This window comes from Pogonomyrmex barbatus, unplaced genomic scaffold (genome assembly GCF_055798465.1).
Source record: "Pogonomyrmex barbatus isolate J1 unplaced genomic scaffold, ASM5579846v1 scaffold7, whole genome shotgun sequence".
Lineage (NCBI taxonomy): Eukaryota > Metazoa > Arthropoda > Insecta > Hymenoptera > Formicidae > Pogonomyrmex > Pogonomyrmex barbatus.
In genome coordinates, this window is record NW_028297171.1 from 7,459,501 (window position 1) to 7,476,543 (window position 17,043).

General features: G+C 44.1%; 1 protein-coding gene and 1 long non-coding RNA gene across 10 annotated transcripts in view; one reads left to right on the top strand and one right to left on the bottom strand.

The window, feature by feature from the left end:
• Positions 1-3,744, top strand: LOC148934962 (uncharacterized). The gene is made up of 2 exons (XR_016140974.1): positions 1-1,065; positions 1,503-3,744. It is a non-coding gene; the product is annotated as an uncharacterized LOC148934962 (long non-coding RNA).
• A 6,156-nt stretch (positions 3,745-9,900) lies between these two features.
• Positions 9,901-17,043, bottom strand: part of LOC105428061 (uncharacterized) — a 55,619-nt gene continuing 48,476 nt past the window's right edge. For all 9 annotated transcript variants that reach the window (XM_089083574.1, XM_089083573.1, XM_089083570.1 and 6 more), the window contains one exon: positions 9,901-11,223. In XM_089083574.1, the coding sequence (XP_088939700.1) occupies positions 11,119-11,223 (105 nt within the window). In that variant the 3' untranslated portion in view covers positions 9,901-11,118. The remainder of the gene's footprint in view (positions 11,224-17,043) is intronic.

The window sequence follows — 17,043 nt, forward strand, 5'->3', positions numbered from 1 at the left end:
GCTCGGGCTGCCGGCGACGGCGGGACGCCACTCGACGGCGACGGCGACGCCGGCACTTCCTCGCTACCATTATCCACACCTCCGTCACAGGGTTTCTTCACCGTGGGAGAGAGAAAGAGAGAGAGAGAGAGACGGGCGCGCGCGTCCCGTGTCGTAATTATTCGGGGAAAAACACGGCGCGGCCGTGCGAGGGTCGCCCGTACGACGCGGCGAGGCTAGGCGAGGCGAGGCGAGGCGAGGCGAGGCGAGGCGAGGCGAGGCGAGGCGAGGCGAAACGAGGGTTGGCGACGTGGCGCGACGCAAGTAGAAACGGATCGACGAGGGTGGCCGCCTTTACGGTCTACGCGCGCAGCGGGAAGGCCGTGTAGGCCGTGTTAAGCACGGCTCTCGCTACTGCCGGCTGGTACAACGTGTACCTCCGCTACTAACCTAGCGTGCCCGTCCTCTCGTCCCTGTCGCCTCGCCTCGCCTCGCCTCGCCTCGCCGTGACTCCTTCCCATCACTCCCATCCAACCCCCGCGGACCCTCTCGCCATGACTACCTGGCCAAACCCACCCTCCCCGCGACCCCGTATTCACCATACTACGGCGCGGATCAACTCCTAGAGCGCACGAACCACCACCCCTGCCGGCCGAGACGCCACCGCGCATGACGCAGTGCTGTGTTTTCCCCGCAGAACGCCCGGACGAAGAAGGATTTTCTTTTGCGGACATTAAACTTATCTTTCATTTTTTTACCTTTTTAATTATAACTTGACGTTATCCTTAATCTGATAAATTTATTTATGTACAGGTGCGGCGGAATATTATAAGATTTATGACCAAGGGAGGAAAATATTTTAAAAAGAGAGAACAGCGAATTCAAATGGTGTTATATAATTTTCTTTTTTTGGCATTACCATTCCGCATACCTCCATCGTGTTTATTTTTCGTATTTGTTTAGATCGCGTTATATTTGTTATCTTTTTTTAAATGCACTAACAGAGACGCCTTTCTGCATCCGTGCGAGAAATCTACCGTCTCGGAAATTCACGATGCGAACGTCGCGAAATGTTAAAGCGGAGAGGTATGCATTTCAGGCTCGTAGAATTTTCATGATTCCGCTATGTATCGCGTATGATCCCTCGAATAAGTATTGCGCGCGTGCTGGATGAAAGGAAACCTCTTTCTTACGACTCGGGATGAAAAAAGATCGCGCGGACGAACAGCGTTATCGAAACCGGATCACGATGCATTGCGTCGTTAGTTGCGTTAGTCGCGACGGCGATATATCGATCGAAACGGTATGCGCAAAATTGCGTATGCCGCGCTCGCGCGACGACGGTTCGCGAGAGATAACGATCAGATTGTACGGGGTGAGGACACGAAGGCGAGAAGGGTGCGAAAAGTCCGCTCTTCGCTAAGCACTCTTAGCCACGCGACGAGCCATCTCTCGTTTCCGCCTGTACTCCGTTTATTTTTCCAGAGGGACAAGGAAATTGTATGTTTTTTTTTTGCATGTAGAAGCGAGCGAACGGAATGGCGGCGGCACGTTCGCCGAAAGGAAGCGCAAAGTACGATGACACGCACGGCGCCGCCACGCGGCAGTATTCAACCAGTGGTGGCGGAATGGTGGATGTTGACCTACGAGCCAGCCAGCCAGCCAGCCAGCCAGCCAGCCAGCCAGCCAACCAGGCAGGCAGACAGCTCGAATCCTGGTGACTCGGTGACCGATCCGCCGGCGAGGCCGGAGGCTGCCATCTGAGCTTTGGCGCCCCTGGAGAGAGACCTAGGCGGATTTGATGGTGAAGATGCACAAGGTGCGTCGGGCGGAAGAACCAGACGGCGTAGAGCCGAACGATGCACGAGGGGATTGTGTTTGCGCGCCAAGGATAAGAAGAAGAAGAAGAAGAAGAAAACGGGAAGAAGAGGGATGAGAGAGAAAGATAGAGAAAGAAGGGACGGAGAGGGAGCGAGAGAAAGATCGCGGTGGTCGGAAAGAGATGGCACACACGGTAGCAGCCACCACGTCGTATACCAACGCCACTTCATATTGATTTTCTGGGAGAGGGGTGGAGGAAAGGGGCTGGAATGGTGGAGGAGAGAGAAAGCGTGAGACAGAGAGAAGGTGGAGGAGGTCCAAAGTGGAGAAACGGAGAGAGTAGCCGAGAGGCAGAAAGGAACAGAGCGACCGGTTCTTCGTCGTTAACCATCGTGGCTAACCCCTGAAGGTTGAATCCGGGGAAAATGGCGGGCTGGGCCGGAGCGTTGGTACGGCATAAAATACGTATGCGCTTTACCGAGAGGAGGCATCGCACGCGCACAACCGAAAATAAAAAGCAGAACCGGGTGCAGATCGTGAAAGGCGGCAAAAACATGTACGAACAAAGAGATTTGTTTTTTATGTGAATAATTAAGATCGCAGCAACAATCGATATCTAGTGTTTACATTGCTCTCTCTTCTTTCTCTCATTGCCTCTGAGAAATAATATTACGCTATTAAATGACATTACATTAACTGTAAAAATAAATATATAGACATGATATATCTCGATATTTCACTCTTTTAAGCTTTTGAGCGATTATCCTTTTAAGCTTTAGAAGATAAAATAAATAAAAAAATTGCATAAGAAAAATTGAGTAAAACGCATTACTCTAAATTAAGGGCTAGTCTGTTCCGTTTATTTTAGAGTTGCGCAAATCGGATTTATAAGATATTTAATTTTTACTTTGTTTTTCTCGTTCATATGAATGTTTGCCTTACCTCTTGAATCAACAAGATATAATGCGTTTCGAGTTAATCGAAATCGAATCGAGAAGAAATATGATATTCCTTATCGCTTCAATTTATCCATGTCATGGCCTTCTAGTCCGTAAATGTACATCAATTATGTGAGTCTAGTGATGAAAGCCAATGTACGAAGATCGAACTAAAAAGAAATATTCACTTTTTCTAGTAAGATATATGTATGTCATGTTTTTCTCCATAGCAAAATGTGTAAGAAATGAGACGCGATTATATCGCACGATGTAGATTGTGATGTAGACGGAATTTAATACAACGACAGATAATGCGATTTTTCATCAGCGCGGTCGATTACTTTTTAAAGCGTGTTAAAAGAGCAAATGTGGATGACTTTGCATATTGAAAAAAAAAGTGCGAAATTTTCTTAAACTCGCGCTTTATCGCCCCCCGCCCTCTCTCTCTCTCTCTCTCTCTCTCTCTCTCTCTCTCTCTCTCTTCCTCTCTTCCTCTCTATTTCTCACTTGGTTTTATTAATTCACACGCGACAAAAGCGACACGGCGTTACGAATTTTCAGTGACAGAAATGTCAGCTGCTTCAGTCTCTCTTGCGTATATGTATAATTCTAATCCGAAGACAGTGCGACACATACTAATCTGATCGTTTGTAATAGTTAGGAGCTATTTCGCCCCGAACATAACGGGATGCTCGTTAAATAATCCCACGGTCACATATGCGTGCCCGCATGGATCGTTACCAAAATTAAATCATTATCTCGTCCCCGCGTGTGTGAACCGCAGTCATCTTTCTCGCTCGAGCGATTCAGTGGCTCTCGATTCTCGTCTTTCCGGAATAGTTAAAACGACGACGCGATAACGTATCTGTCGTAGTTATAATCGCTCAGATAAATGTGTACCACATCCAACACGGAAATCACTCTCATTTCATTACTACTAGTAATAATACCATTTTCATAATTAGTCCTTTGTTAAGTTTAAGCGTTAAGTAAGCGAGAGAAAGTTCATACGTACATGCAAATTTACATACGTATATAAGGATACAAAATGAGAATGCCAGACGATGCAAAACGGAAAAAGTAAGAAACTAAGAATGCTTTTTTTAATTCTGTCGGGAGGTAAAAAAAGATCGTCACGACGTGAAAAGAATAACAGATCAGCTGGAGAAAAGTTACAATGGCTCGAGCGTGAACATAGATCCTATGTCTAAACTTTCAAACTTTCTGTAATTAAAGGACTGTAAAACTAGATTGGATTTCCAGTAGTAGAATCGACATGTAGTCCGCCGTTTTATCATAGTTTTGCGCTACATGGTGAAATAGAGCGCCAAAAAAAAAAAATAGACGATCTTCATAAAAATATATAATTAATGTCACAAATGGCCCAACAATAAAATCGCATAACGTATCTCCGCCAATCTCACGTGACATTAAATATTTAAATTTGTCCAAGTTTAAACCACTCCTTCGTAAGTATCGATCGACCGAGAAAACCAGATTGAAGCTTGCGCACGTGTAAAGAACATTTTTACACGTCGTGTTGAAATAATTTACCGTAACTGTACGTTGTTCAGAAAAATAATCTCTCGGACAATTACTACAAAGTCGCAATTAATTTTCCCGCAAGCATTACGTGCTACCGAGATAACAAATGACATAACCATTATGTTTATGACCCGGTACCGTATGATTGCAATTTTTCTGCGGGATGCACTTAGCATGCGGTCTATGGATTGCAGAATTCAAGATGGAAGGAAATGTGTTTGTCCATAAAATTAAAGAATAATATTTTCACGTAAACTCGCGCACACCGGGAAACTTTTATATACATATTTTCAAAAAACGCAACGAGGTCGTAGAATTTTCTCGCGTGGACGCAATTTCTCGCAGTTAATTAATTGGTTGTAGACGAAGCAATCGATGAAGCTAGTAACCGGGTAATGAAGCCGAGAGTACGCCAATGGCCACTTGCAGAACCGTCGACTTACTTACTTAGGCATCCAAAATGATTGTCCATTTTCACGAAGGGCGGATGATCAATCGCGGCCGTAGCCGCGAGTGTTTCACGAACAGGCGATGCGCTTTGCTTTGTCAAAGCCAATGATCGATTTTTATCCGAATCTGTGTTGCGGTCTGGTCTGCTTTATCGTATCATCGTCGTCGGTCTCGTGCTGGTTTAGTCGGTCCAAACAGCCGCGAGCGTTTATTTTCTACAATTGCGTTATTATGCGGTCCATTTACCTTGTCAAACTGCATCATCGAGATACACCACAGGGACATAATAGTTATAACAGGAATAATTTGCGTTGCGAGCGTGCGGATATTCGCAATTCCTTCGAAATCTCCTCGGGCAATTCTTCGAGTGTGTTCGCGTCGCAATTTCCCGACAATAAAAGGAGAAATATAACGCTTGGCTTAGCGGATAAGCATCGAGCTCGAATACGGCGATCTCGATCTACGTCTTCGTTGTTGCGCGCAAACAAAATTTGAATATCAGCTATAAGATGGAAGGTCGGTCAGCCTGGATTTGCGAGGGAATGTGGCAGCGTGGCAGATAAAACGAAAGGAGAAAAAGTTCGGAAGGATAAGTTCAGAGAGAGTAAGGAGAGTGCAAGCTATACTTAATTCCGACTTGGCGGAAAGCCGGAAGTGTAGTATAATAACGCGAAGGTGTAGGTATACACATCTTCTTCCATTCTTTTTCCACTCATCTTCCTCCTCATCTCTGTCTTACATTCTGCGTAATTTCGAAATTTACTTCATGCAAGAGCGGTCGATATGATGGCGAACACCGGCGCTCGGTTATTTGCATTTTACTTAAATTTAGTTTATGATTATGAAACTTATTTTAGTCGAACTTGGGCTTGCGCGCGCACTCGCTCCAGTTTCGCGCAATAAACAATGAGAGTGAAAAGAAATATCTCGTCGTTTACTTTTATGCGGGGAAAAAAGCGACAAGATGCACGGAAGTACCGCGCGATGATGAATGGACTCGGACAAAAATATCACGGTTACTCAAGCGTCGCTCGCAACTCGAAGTTCGAATTCGAAAGTGGTTTGGTGGTCTCCGTAACAGAGTCGTAAGTTAGATATTCTCGCTTCCAACCGGTATGACAACTGTCTCGCTTATTTCCCGGTCTGCCGGCAACGACGAGTCAGCGTTTTCGGTTGTGATCGATCGGACGCCTCTTCAATTACTTAGCAGGCGAAACAGGCGGGTCGTGTGCTTGGAAAACGGCCAAAGGGTGTCAAAATGCAACAAGCTTGCCCGATCATTTGGAAGATTCGAGCAAGTAGTTCAGCACGGTTATTCGGAGCCAGGGAGCTATATATACGTAAATCGCCAGACGATAGAGTCAGTCGGAGATAAAGGAAGAAAAAGAGAGATCTCACGGCACGTCTTGCAAAATGTGATAAAAGGAAGCTAAAATATTGCTCAACGAAAATTCAAGTCGATCTTCTCGGGGAGTCGAGAAACTCGATTGAATATAGGGATTAGAATACGGCGGATAGTGGATTTCGGGAACGTACGAAAGTTCGGGTCCTACAAGTAGAAAGTACTTAACAGCGTATGAAATCGGCGCGACTCGGCGAAGGGACGACGAGACACGTCGGTGAGAAGCTCCGAGAAACGAGCTCCGTGAGACTCAATATAAGAACCGGAAGGAGAGTCAAGGGATAAGGCGAATTGTGCGAAACGTGGAAGGCAATTGTCGCCCGGCAACTGTTATTTCCGGCGAGGCACGCGAGAACGTGTTGTTAGAGAAAATCTCGCTGTCCCACTTTCAAAGAGCGGCGTTCCACTGCGTCAGCTGCCCTTTTTATTTTCCGGTTCCCGAAGAATCCACGCTCGCCTGCACTTCGTTGGTCGTCGTTTCGACGAGGCCGTTCAGTTAGCGGAATCCCCGGCAAGCGGGCGCGTACACGGGAACACCTGTTCTCGATTAGAGAACTTGTCTCGAAGCGCACGAGGGCTTGTTCCGCTGTCCGGAGCAGCGCTAGCACACCTAATGATAATTAATCCGGGGTTTCCGAGAGAGAAAAGGACCGGGCGTTCGCGATATCGTTTATTATACGAGGCGAGCAGCTCGATAAACAATGCAAAAATTGAAAAGCAGCGAATTTACATTGGCGACGAAGCTTTTTACGGTGAAGCAGAAAGAAGTCCGTTGTGATACGGCGGAGAACGTTGAAATCGCGATAATTGCCGATTTAATTTCCACGAAGGGGTTGTTTCATCAATATTAATGCAACGCGCCCACGCGTACATTCCATCTACATACATTCCCCGAGATGAAATCCGGGAAGGACACTGTGCGGCGGATGAAGCGAAAAAAGAGGCGGCGATCGTAAAGATGTAAGGACGTCGAATTAACCGGGCGGGCGCATGCTCCGTACGAAAATCATTAATTAAGCGGGAACTAAATGCATGAGGAACAAACTCCCTGTCATAACTTCCGTGCGACCTCGATAAATTACGATGAGGATTTTCTCGTACGGCTTCTTTTGCTTGAGCATTTTAACGGCCGGCGTTGCGACGCGATGTTCCGCGTCGCTCGAAATGCGAAAGCTCCATTCGGAGCAAAGCGAGTGTGGGCCGAGTGTATTCAACGAGTGGATTTCAACAAAGTGGAGCAGATGGATCTCGGAATTGCGGGAAAGAAATCGCGCTGTAGATTACAGATTGTCGATTATAGATTATTCCTCATCGCGGGACCGCGACGGTCGAGTCGACGAGAAAAAAAATAAGCGATGAAAATAAGATCTAAACGATCTTAATGATTTTCGATGACCCCGTTCGCGGTTCAAAAGTAGGATCTCTCCTAACTAAAGGGGAGCTGTCGAGCATTATGATTACGCTGTGAATGAGATCTGTAGATTTCTCCTATCTCCCCATCGCGCTATTTCTGCGAAAATCGAAGCCGGAGATCCGAGAGGTCCGAGACCGTAGCGAAACTTCGGCGGTTCGATGCTTTTAGCTCGTCCCATCGGACGAGTTATATTCAGTTTCGCTCCGATAACGTGCATACAGAAGTATCTCGACGTGCGAGGGGATGGAAAGGTAATAACAAGAATAACCCCCTCCCCCCCCTTCATCGATCGATAAATTCGCCGGCGATCGAAACGCCCAGAGATGCGTTGTCCATCGGAGAATTTCAATTAGGCAATTCTGGTTGAATGACCTCTGGAGATGCTCGAGCTCTATCTTGTCTCTAGAAACTATTCGGCGACATCAGAAATCATTTACATAAGATCGAGATCGGTCCGTCCCGAGTTTGAAACACGTCATATTAACCACGCGGCCCGTCCTGTCGATTACTTCGAAACAAGCGAATTCTATGAGTTCGGTCAGTCGCAGTCCGTTTCAGTTCGATCGGTCGATTGTCTCGAGAACCATCGTCTTTGTCCGGTGCTTACATGGTAGTTCTCGTAACGGCAATTCGAGGTCATCGATGAACTCCTTGATGACCGACAATAAAAACGAACGACTGAGGCTATGCAACGTAATGTCGCTCGAGAGGGTATATCTTATAGATCGTCTTCTTTTCCCATTTCCCTCAAGCTTTTAGCCGGCTTTACGTAGATCTCGTTTGCATCGCGACACTTCAATTTTTTTTAATCAGGCTCATTAAGGCGATAAGACTGAGGTTCCATCACGCGACCGTTAATCTTCTTAAATGACTAAGCTTATCGAATATAAGATAGATTGTATAAAATTATCTTACATGCGCCGCTGACGCAACACGAATTGTGTCGTGCGATTCGATAATTTTAAACACGATTTTCCAAGAGAGAGACATTCACGAGGCAATATATCAATTTGAAGTCCCTCATCGATGGGACTTCAATCTTCACATACGAGGGAAGCTATCACGGAAAAGTCATTCGGGATTCATTCGCTGACTTTAACGGACGCACGTTGGCAGATCGTAAAATGTCTCGTTCTCTTTTATATTGCGAAACAGTGGAAACTATCGGTTCTGGTAGCGGCGCCTCCAGCTTCCCTTCCTTATATCGGAAGCGACACCTTACAAAGCACCGAAGCCGCGAGATGTTTACAGCGACCAGGGAAGCCCGGTCTGCTCGTTTAGTTTCAAAGCATCCAAGCGTGCCGCTTACGCGATCCGACGAGAATTCTGCGGCGCGTACCGCACCCCCTCGATGCCGTCTCTAACCACCGACATCCCCCATCGCGTACACCCATCCACCTCGATGCCTCATTCACGAAGATCACCACGGACGATGTGGTCCGACGCCGCCTTGATCGCTAACGTCAACCTTAACGCTTCTCTCGTTTCGTGTGTTTCACGTAACGCCAGGGAGAGAAAAACCGTATCGCGTTGCGATAAAAAATCACGCCATTTCTCGGTGGACGGCCCTCGACGAGAAGAAAAGAAAACGACACCGAGATCCTGTCTCCTCGGCCAAATGGTCTGAACAAATTGTCACGGAGAAGACGAATTCGGGACGTTTCAAGATAATGTCCTCGACTATAGTCCTTAAGATAAATTGAAAGTATATATAGAAACGTCTCTGTTTCCGTCAAATTTACTTTATGGGCTCGAGAAAATCGGTGAAATATAACTCTTACGCGATACGACAGAACGGAGTAAACTCAGACTCGCATTGCAACGGACGTAGTCTAACGGAATTAACGCGTGTAAGCTACCATTAGAGAGAATATCCAATATGTGCACTCGCCGTAATGTATCTTTGATCAAATTGCACGGGACGAATCGGCAGAATCCGATGCATTTCGTCGAGAGAGGGGGCGGTAATTAGCGGTAATATGCGAGGCAAGCCTCTGATTTCCCGAACACGAATACTTTCCCAGAGTGAGCTTTTTGAGACGCTTATACACGCCTGACCTCGTTTTAATAAAGGATATAAAAATTATTCTGCAAACCTCGAAACCAATATTGAAACTCGATTTTGCATGTTTTTCCTAACACGCTGCTGTTACTTTAAATAACTACCAAAAAATATACTACGTGAAAATACGTAAAAATACGCTCGAGAAATTTTCGAATTTAAAATATTTGATTTTGAAATCCCTCATTTTAGCTACGTTTGCACGCATCTCTCTCGCGTTATTTTAACTAAAGCATTCCTAAATATCTCGAATTTTTTCCATTTTTGTAGATCTATACGTATCTACATATTATTTTTCGCGTTATATTATTGTCTATATCTGTGTTTTCTTCTCGAGATATAAAAGGGGTGGATAGATATCAGGGACACTCACTCGCGGGTAAAGCTCGAGTATACAAAAGATGGAGGCGACCCTCCAAATAATGCGAAGAAAATGTGGATTTTATCGGTCTCGGCCGACGTGCACGCTATCCTTCGAACGTATCAAATTTCGAAACTGTTTAAGCGAACCATCACACGGCGGTCACACGACACTATTAACCCCTTTCAGAACTACGAGCACTTTAGGGTTAAACTATCGATGTTTCCTTTCCAGTGTATGTCAATATTTCCTTAGTTTATCTTTCTTTCTCCCTCGCACAGACGGCCGATTTGTTCACAAGATCGGCATTAAATCGCGATTTCTATACTGTTAATGTTCAACACTCTTCAACAATTGAAATAGATAAATAAATTTTTATAAGATAACCAGCTGTACGATAAGAATGTGTCAGAAAGCTATCGGAGTAGACGCGAGATGACAAAAATCCAGCGCGAACTGCTCTGCGTGTGTGAGATCATAAATCTTTCACGATTTCGAATAATTTTAAAACCGTAAAATCGATTACGATTCTCACAGCGAATGCTGTATATTAGCAACAATAAAAAAAGAAGTTTCTACGATAAAAGTAAATATCGGGCATATTGTGCCACGTCTCATGAATATTTAATCGTTGGCCTTGCTTCGGTCGTGCACTGACACGCATATACTCTCGTCTATTCGCATTCACACATTTCTTATACTTTCGACCGATATATTCTAATGTCTATGGTCGTCAAGCTTTACACACGCTTAAAATCGTTGATCTTTCCGATGACTGTGGTTGGAGCATTTCTAGAGTACATGGGAAAAAAATATATAACAATAATGACAAAAATCGTATCTTTATGATACTCGAATTAATTCGACGAAATATAACATATATATTTATTTTATAATCCTATTATAAATAATCCTATTGTCTTATCTTATATTATAATTATTCTAAATTTGTCTATAATAAAAGTATTTTACGTAGGAAGTCAAGCTTTGCTTTGTATCGCTATTTTTAAAAGATACTCAGAGAGTAGCCTTTTTTTAACAATACATATAGTCGCAACTTCTTCTTTATTCCCATTCATGGGAATTCATTTTTCAATGATTTATTCGCCATTGTATCAATATATATTCTTTGGTATACGATGATAATTAAAGGCAGAGCATTGTGCGAAAATAGAACTCACCTGTCGCGATCAGCAATGTTGCATGACACATCGATACAATCGGGGTAATTGACAAAGTTGTAATACTCACCTGTAACATAAAGAAAAATATTGTATTAATATTCGTAATGTAATTATCAATAATAATCATATGAATTTTATTCGTTTCAAATTTACAAAAATCGAACTTTATTCAGATCAAGAGAAAGAAATCTCATTCACAGATAATAAAATCGTCTTTTCGCAAAAATACAGTATGAGAAATGCCTGCTAACAGAATGTTTAAAACAGAGAATGATGGAGCCATTACTGTTAGCAATTAACCATATTTGAATGTGCGGTCGTGCGTGCAACAAAACCCGCTGTTGAACGACGAATAAGAGGGAAAGAGCGAGACAGCTGTTTTAATTATATCGTTGATATTCATGAATAAACATGAATTCTGGATCTGACGTCCAAAATGTCGGCGATATTCCATGGCAAAACGGCGATCTCTTCCGAGCAGAGTAACAATGAGGAAGAAGACCGGATAATCTTCGTTGCGCAAATAAAGCTACCTGAGATATACTGAATTTCTGTGCAGCCCAGATTGAAAATTACGCGACAGAGTGCAAATAAAGGCTAAAATTACATCAATGATAAGTGGAAAATATATTAATGCGTTTTTACATTGATCTAAAAATGTACGATATAAAAATATTTTTGTAAATTGCAATTTTTCTCTATACGCGTATTTTTAAAAGGTTGCTAACAGTAATGGTTGCTTTGTAATATTTACAATCCATTATTCATGAAAATGAAGAGAAAAAACGTATTTTTATTTAATCGTATTTCGTTTACGATCGTTGCTCCACGTTTTTGAACTTTGCTTTATGTATACAATGTGTACATTAAGATTTATCTTACCTTAATGATATTAACATGATAGTTTTAAGGATTATAAATAAAGTTAATTGCCAACATACACTTTTGTTCTCCGCATTAATATTACATAATTTGTAAATGTATTCAAAATAGCATTCTATTGGAATAATAATAAGGCCATTATTTATCATTTATATTTAGCATACTTAGCATATATTCATATTCTTTTAATTAAACTAGAATTATTTATAGTTCTGGCTTGAATGTTATAATTAAATCGCATTAATAATTCTCGTGCAATTTCCGGCATGAAGGTACAGCATTTCATAAGTTCGTTTCGCCAAGACGAATTCCGTCTTTTCCGGTACATTGAGAACATTATCATATTTTAATAATTCAAAATGTTAGGACTTGAAGTTGTTGTAAGAGACAAGTACTGTGATGATGGAAAATATTATGACATACGACCGTCGAAGTATCTTTCCCCGGCGCACGCTCTATCGACTAATCTTATCATAAAGTGTTGTCATAAAGGAAAATAACTCGCGGACAGAGGAGAGAAAATTATTAACCTCCGCGATTAAATTCCGCGATATGTCGAGAGGTCCAGAATCAAACCGACAGGTCCAAGCTTGATATGTTTGCAACCTGCCGTTTACAAAACGGCCAATAAGATTAATGTGCGGCCGGAATTACGCGATTAACGTGACGAACTCGCTCGTTATCGTGAATGATATCAAGGCCGATTACCCTCTCTTAGAACGATATCCTCGCTAATGAAAAATATAATTTTATGTTTTCGCAGGGCAAAAACTGGTTCGGGAATCGTAATTCGTACCATTTCGAGCGCTCGTATCAGTTTAACTTATCTCATTTTTGTTGCGGATTGCGTGAGCTTTCTTTCTCTACCCGTTTTTAGTTATCGTATAAATATATATCATATTACGTATGTATAAGTACCAGGGCAAGAGAGAAGGAAGCTATAAAACTGAGTGCGATAAAGTCACGATACTGCGACCGTTCGCTGATTAGATCGCATTGTGCCTATGTAGGAGAAAGAGGCAAAGGGAGCGAGAGAGGATAACGAGGATTTATTTAATTGCCTTAGCTAAAAGGCTCGCTTCAGAGCCCATTTTAAACGACTTAACGTTTACACATACATGCGTAGATGTAAATAACAGAAACTCCAAAGAAGTTTATCGTTCAAATAGCGATAGCGCCACCGCGACGATAGCGCCGTGCGATATCGAAATTTGTTTCGCATTCGCCGGCTTTCCAATCCGCTTTGCGTGCGACGCAAATTGCGAGAATTGATATCTTCGTCTCGAATGCTCGATGCTCGAGGTCGATGCGACGGATTAAATCGCGGCTTCGAATTCGCTTCTTTTGACGACAGCGTATCTTTGAGACTATCGCGCCGGGGGATCTTCGCGAGATCCGCGACTTGCCCGGAAGCGGACCGGATAAGAAGAGGAGGCAAATGGAAGGGTCGATGCTTCGTTTTGCCTGACGAGACGGATAAAAGGAAACGTTTCCAAAGCGGCTGGACCAGTACCAATTGGCCCGGTTCAGCGGATACAGACAACCTCAAAGGACGAAGATCCCCGCGCTTTTAATTCTTTTTTTTTTTTACAATTTTCTTTATTACAATCTTCTTGGTAAATACAAAATCTCAAATTGAAAGGAAACTGCTTATCCCGCTCGGTTATCCAAGGAACAGATACGAAGTCATACAATAAATCCCTTTTCAACGGTGCTTGGACATTTTCCAAGACGTAATTGTATTCGTTGACCTGGCGGCGATATAGAAGTACAAGTAAATACTGCGAAATTAAAGAAGAAAAAGCTGAGTGCGGCCGAGGAAGGATTTAGAACGTACACATGTTACTCGTTGTTGGATCGCGCGGGAAGATAAGAACCCGCTTACGTTTGTATTTCAGCTGAACCGCCGGTGAGAGGTTCATTTGTCATTGTTGCAGCCGGCGTAATAGCGTAAGTCAATCAACGGGAACGTTAACGAGCATCTAGAGGATTACTCACATCGCGCAAGTTGAACACTAGAGCGACCATAAGATCGGATAATCCAAGATCGATTAGCTATTTGACACTTATCGACAATGGGAGTAGACCGAGCCACTTCCTTGATAAATAGTTCTTTAAATGGAAAAAAAAAAAAAAACCACTATCGCGTTACGTATAACTGCATAATTTACAGCGCTTCGGCGATTAATTTTAATCGTACGTTTTCAAATTTGCGTAATAAATTATTTTTCAAGTCAAAAGTCGGAAAGTCCTTAGGAATGCTTTTTATCACAATACCTCTTGCGTCACATCGCGCATACAGTTCCCGAGCGATATGAGCGTGTGCGCGAAGCGAAATCACGTTCCCTTAACTCGTTACTCGTCGAAGTAACGCTGATGATTCTCTACGGCGAAGTTTCAGAAAACGGTGGAAAACTTTACGAGGCAAAAATGGGAAATACGGACACAACCGGAAGGAATATCCAGCGACAACCGTTCCAATAACGCTCTTTAGCGGACGCCCTCCGCTCCTTCCCTTCGGTGAGAATGCATCGGTTTAAATTATCGGGGCTGTTATCTCGTTGCGTGAAAATTGCGCCGAAGTGACTGCTCGTACCTCATATTACCGTTTAGGAAACTTCCAGCGCCGGCGAAACTTCCTCGGCGGTATCGCGCGGATGCGGCCGGAATTTCACCGCGATGGTTTCGCCGGCGTTTTCGAGAATGAGCATACATACACGAGAACGACGTTCGCGCTGCGCGATCGCCTCTCTCTCTCTCTCTCTCTCTCTCTCTCTCTCTCTCTCTCGTTAGCGTTGCTCACAAATAACACGTCTGAAAGACAAATATGTGATGATCGCACGAGCGCATCAGCGAGATACGGATACGAGGCGTCTAACGCGGTAAGCCATGCAACGTACAGATGGGCGAGTGTATCATGAATATTTCAAGTCCCGTAAATAAGTGTTCGTCACCGCGGTGGCAAAAGCTGCTTCGAATTCAGAGGCGACGACTAGGATATTCCTCTTCATCCGACAAGAATAGCGACAAAGTCGCACCCTTCGACCGCGAGCGCGTGCGCATCGCGGGAAAGTATCGTTTCGAACGTGGCCTGATAAATTCGTCGGACCGATAAAAATCGAACAACAGAGGAACAAGATGCGCGATAAAAAAGCGAATAGAATAAACCGTCTTGCCGAGAGCAAGTAGTTCTCCCCGTTTTTTGCTCTCGGCCGCGCTCCCGATCTTCCTCGTAATCCGTCAAGAAATAAAGCGCGTATGTGGCACGACAAATGTGGACGTGTAGCTCTTGTCTAACTTCAGCTGTCCATTGCGTAAACCAGTGCATTTTGCTGCCGCTACCGCCGCCGATAAAACGACGATAATGTAATCCGTGCAGTTATGAGGATGAGGAAGAGTACCCTCCGTTCTTCCTTCATCCTGTCGATATGACGACTGCGAAAATTTTATTTATCAAAAAAATCTCGCCAAGTGAAACAATTTTAGCAATCCGACCGAATCAGAGGTGATCTAAAAGAAATCCTATTGTACAGATGTGCAGACTGACATTTTTCCGATAAAAATACTTGATACCGATACTGCAGAAAATAACATTTCGAGCCTCGTGACGTTCTGACGGCAATGACTTACCACACTCTTCTGCAGAGCGCTAGAGCTGACAACCATTATTCGCCTCTGCTTCTTGATAAGTCTGCTGAGCCTCTGCGTTCTCTGAGCGCAAGTCAGAGGTTTCCCGGAGACCGGAAACTCGTCCTGCAGCTCGTCCTCGAGGTCGTCCTCCGTGCTTTTCTCAATCGGCGAGCTCTGCTTCGCCGTCACGGTGCTCAACGGCACGGCCTTCGCGATCAGAGTCTCGCTTCGCACGCTCCAAGTGGACCCACCGTACTTCTTCATGTTCATCAGATCGCCTATGCTGCCTCTCACGCTGCTGCTGCCCAGTTGTAGATTCGTGCGTGACAAGGCGGGCGAGTGCGGAAGCGACTCGGAACATTTCTCCGTCGACTTGACCACGTCTGGCAGGATCGCCTTGCTCTGGAGCTTGTCCAGATCCGACAGGGACGATCCTCGACGTATTTTTGCTCGCGGTGACTGAAGATATTTCTTCGAGAGCCTCTCCTTGCTCTCCTTTTCCCCCCGCGCCACGCTCTTCGAAGACAACGATGACTTCATGGCGAACAGGCCCGCCTTTAAAGGGAATAATAAAGCCCATTCCGTCGACTTCTCCCGTGTCTGCATTGTTATAGTTTTTCGTTTCTCTCTCTCTCGGCGATATTCAATAAAATAACTCTGTTATTCCGACGGAAATTGAGAACGCAATTTGTCAAAACATTATCGGGATTTTTTTTTCTTTTTTTGACTGATCGTTTATTCTCGATCGTTTTCAGCACGACACGTCGTCATATCAGAGCAATTAAAATACTGAAACGCCGTGGTTACGTACGTCAAGGATATCGCCATACTCGCGATAGTCATATCCGCTATTTAAGGATATCCGCTTCAGCATTTATCGGAATATCTCATTCACACCGTCCCGTCAGCAGCATTCTTGTACTTGAACTAGATTGAGAAAAAAATTTTTATGCATAGTATAATATTTTCCTTTTATAACTCATAATGTTTATCTTCATTGCACGTATAATCCACAGGCACCCGATATCGTCCGTCTCTAACCTCTTCGTAATAATTTTCTCGGATAAGTTCCAGCATAAAACACCTACGTGATTCTCTCATGTCGGCATTTTGATCCGAGAGGCGCGGCGCGATTTGTTTTGACGTCGATTTCATAGTACCTCGCGTGAAAGGAAGGATCCTCTTTCAGCCAGTTCCACGATCAAACTCGCCAAGAGATCCGAGCACGGGAACCGAGTCGACGATGAGTGGTCAGCCTCCCTCGGCTGGACCACTCGGTGGTATTTTCACTTAAGTTAACACGACCCCCCGCACGGACGTGCCCTTTGCGACAGACATACGACAACACTTCCATCTAATAAAAGCCTAATAACGA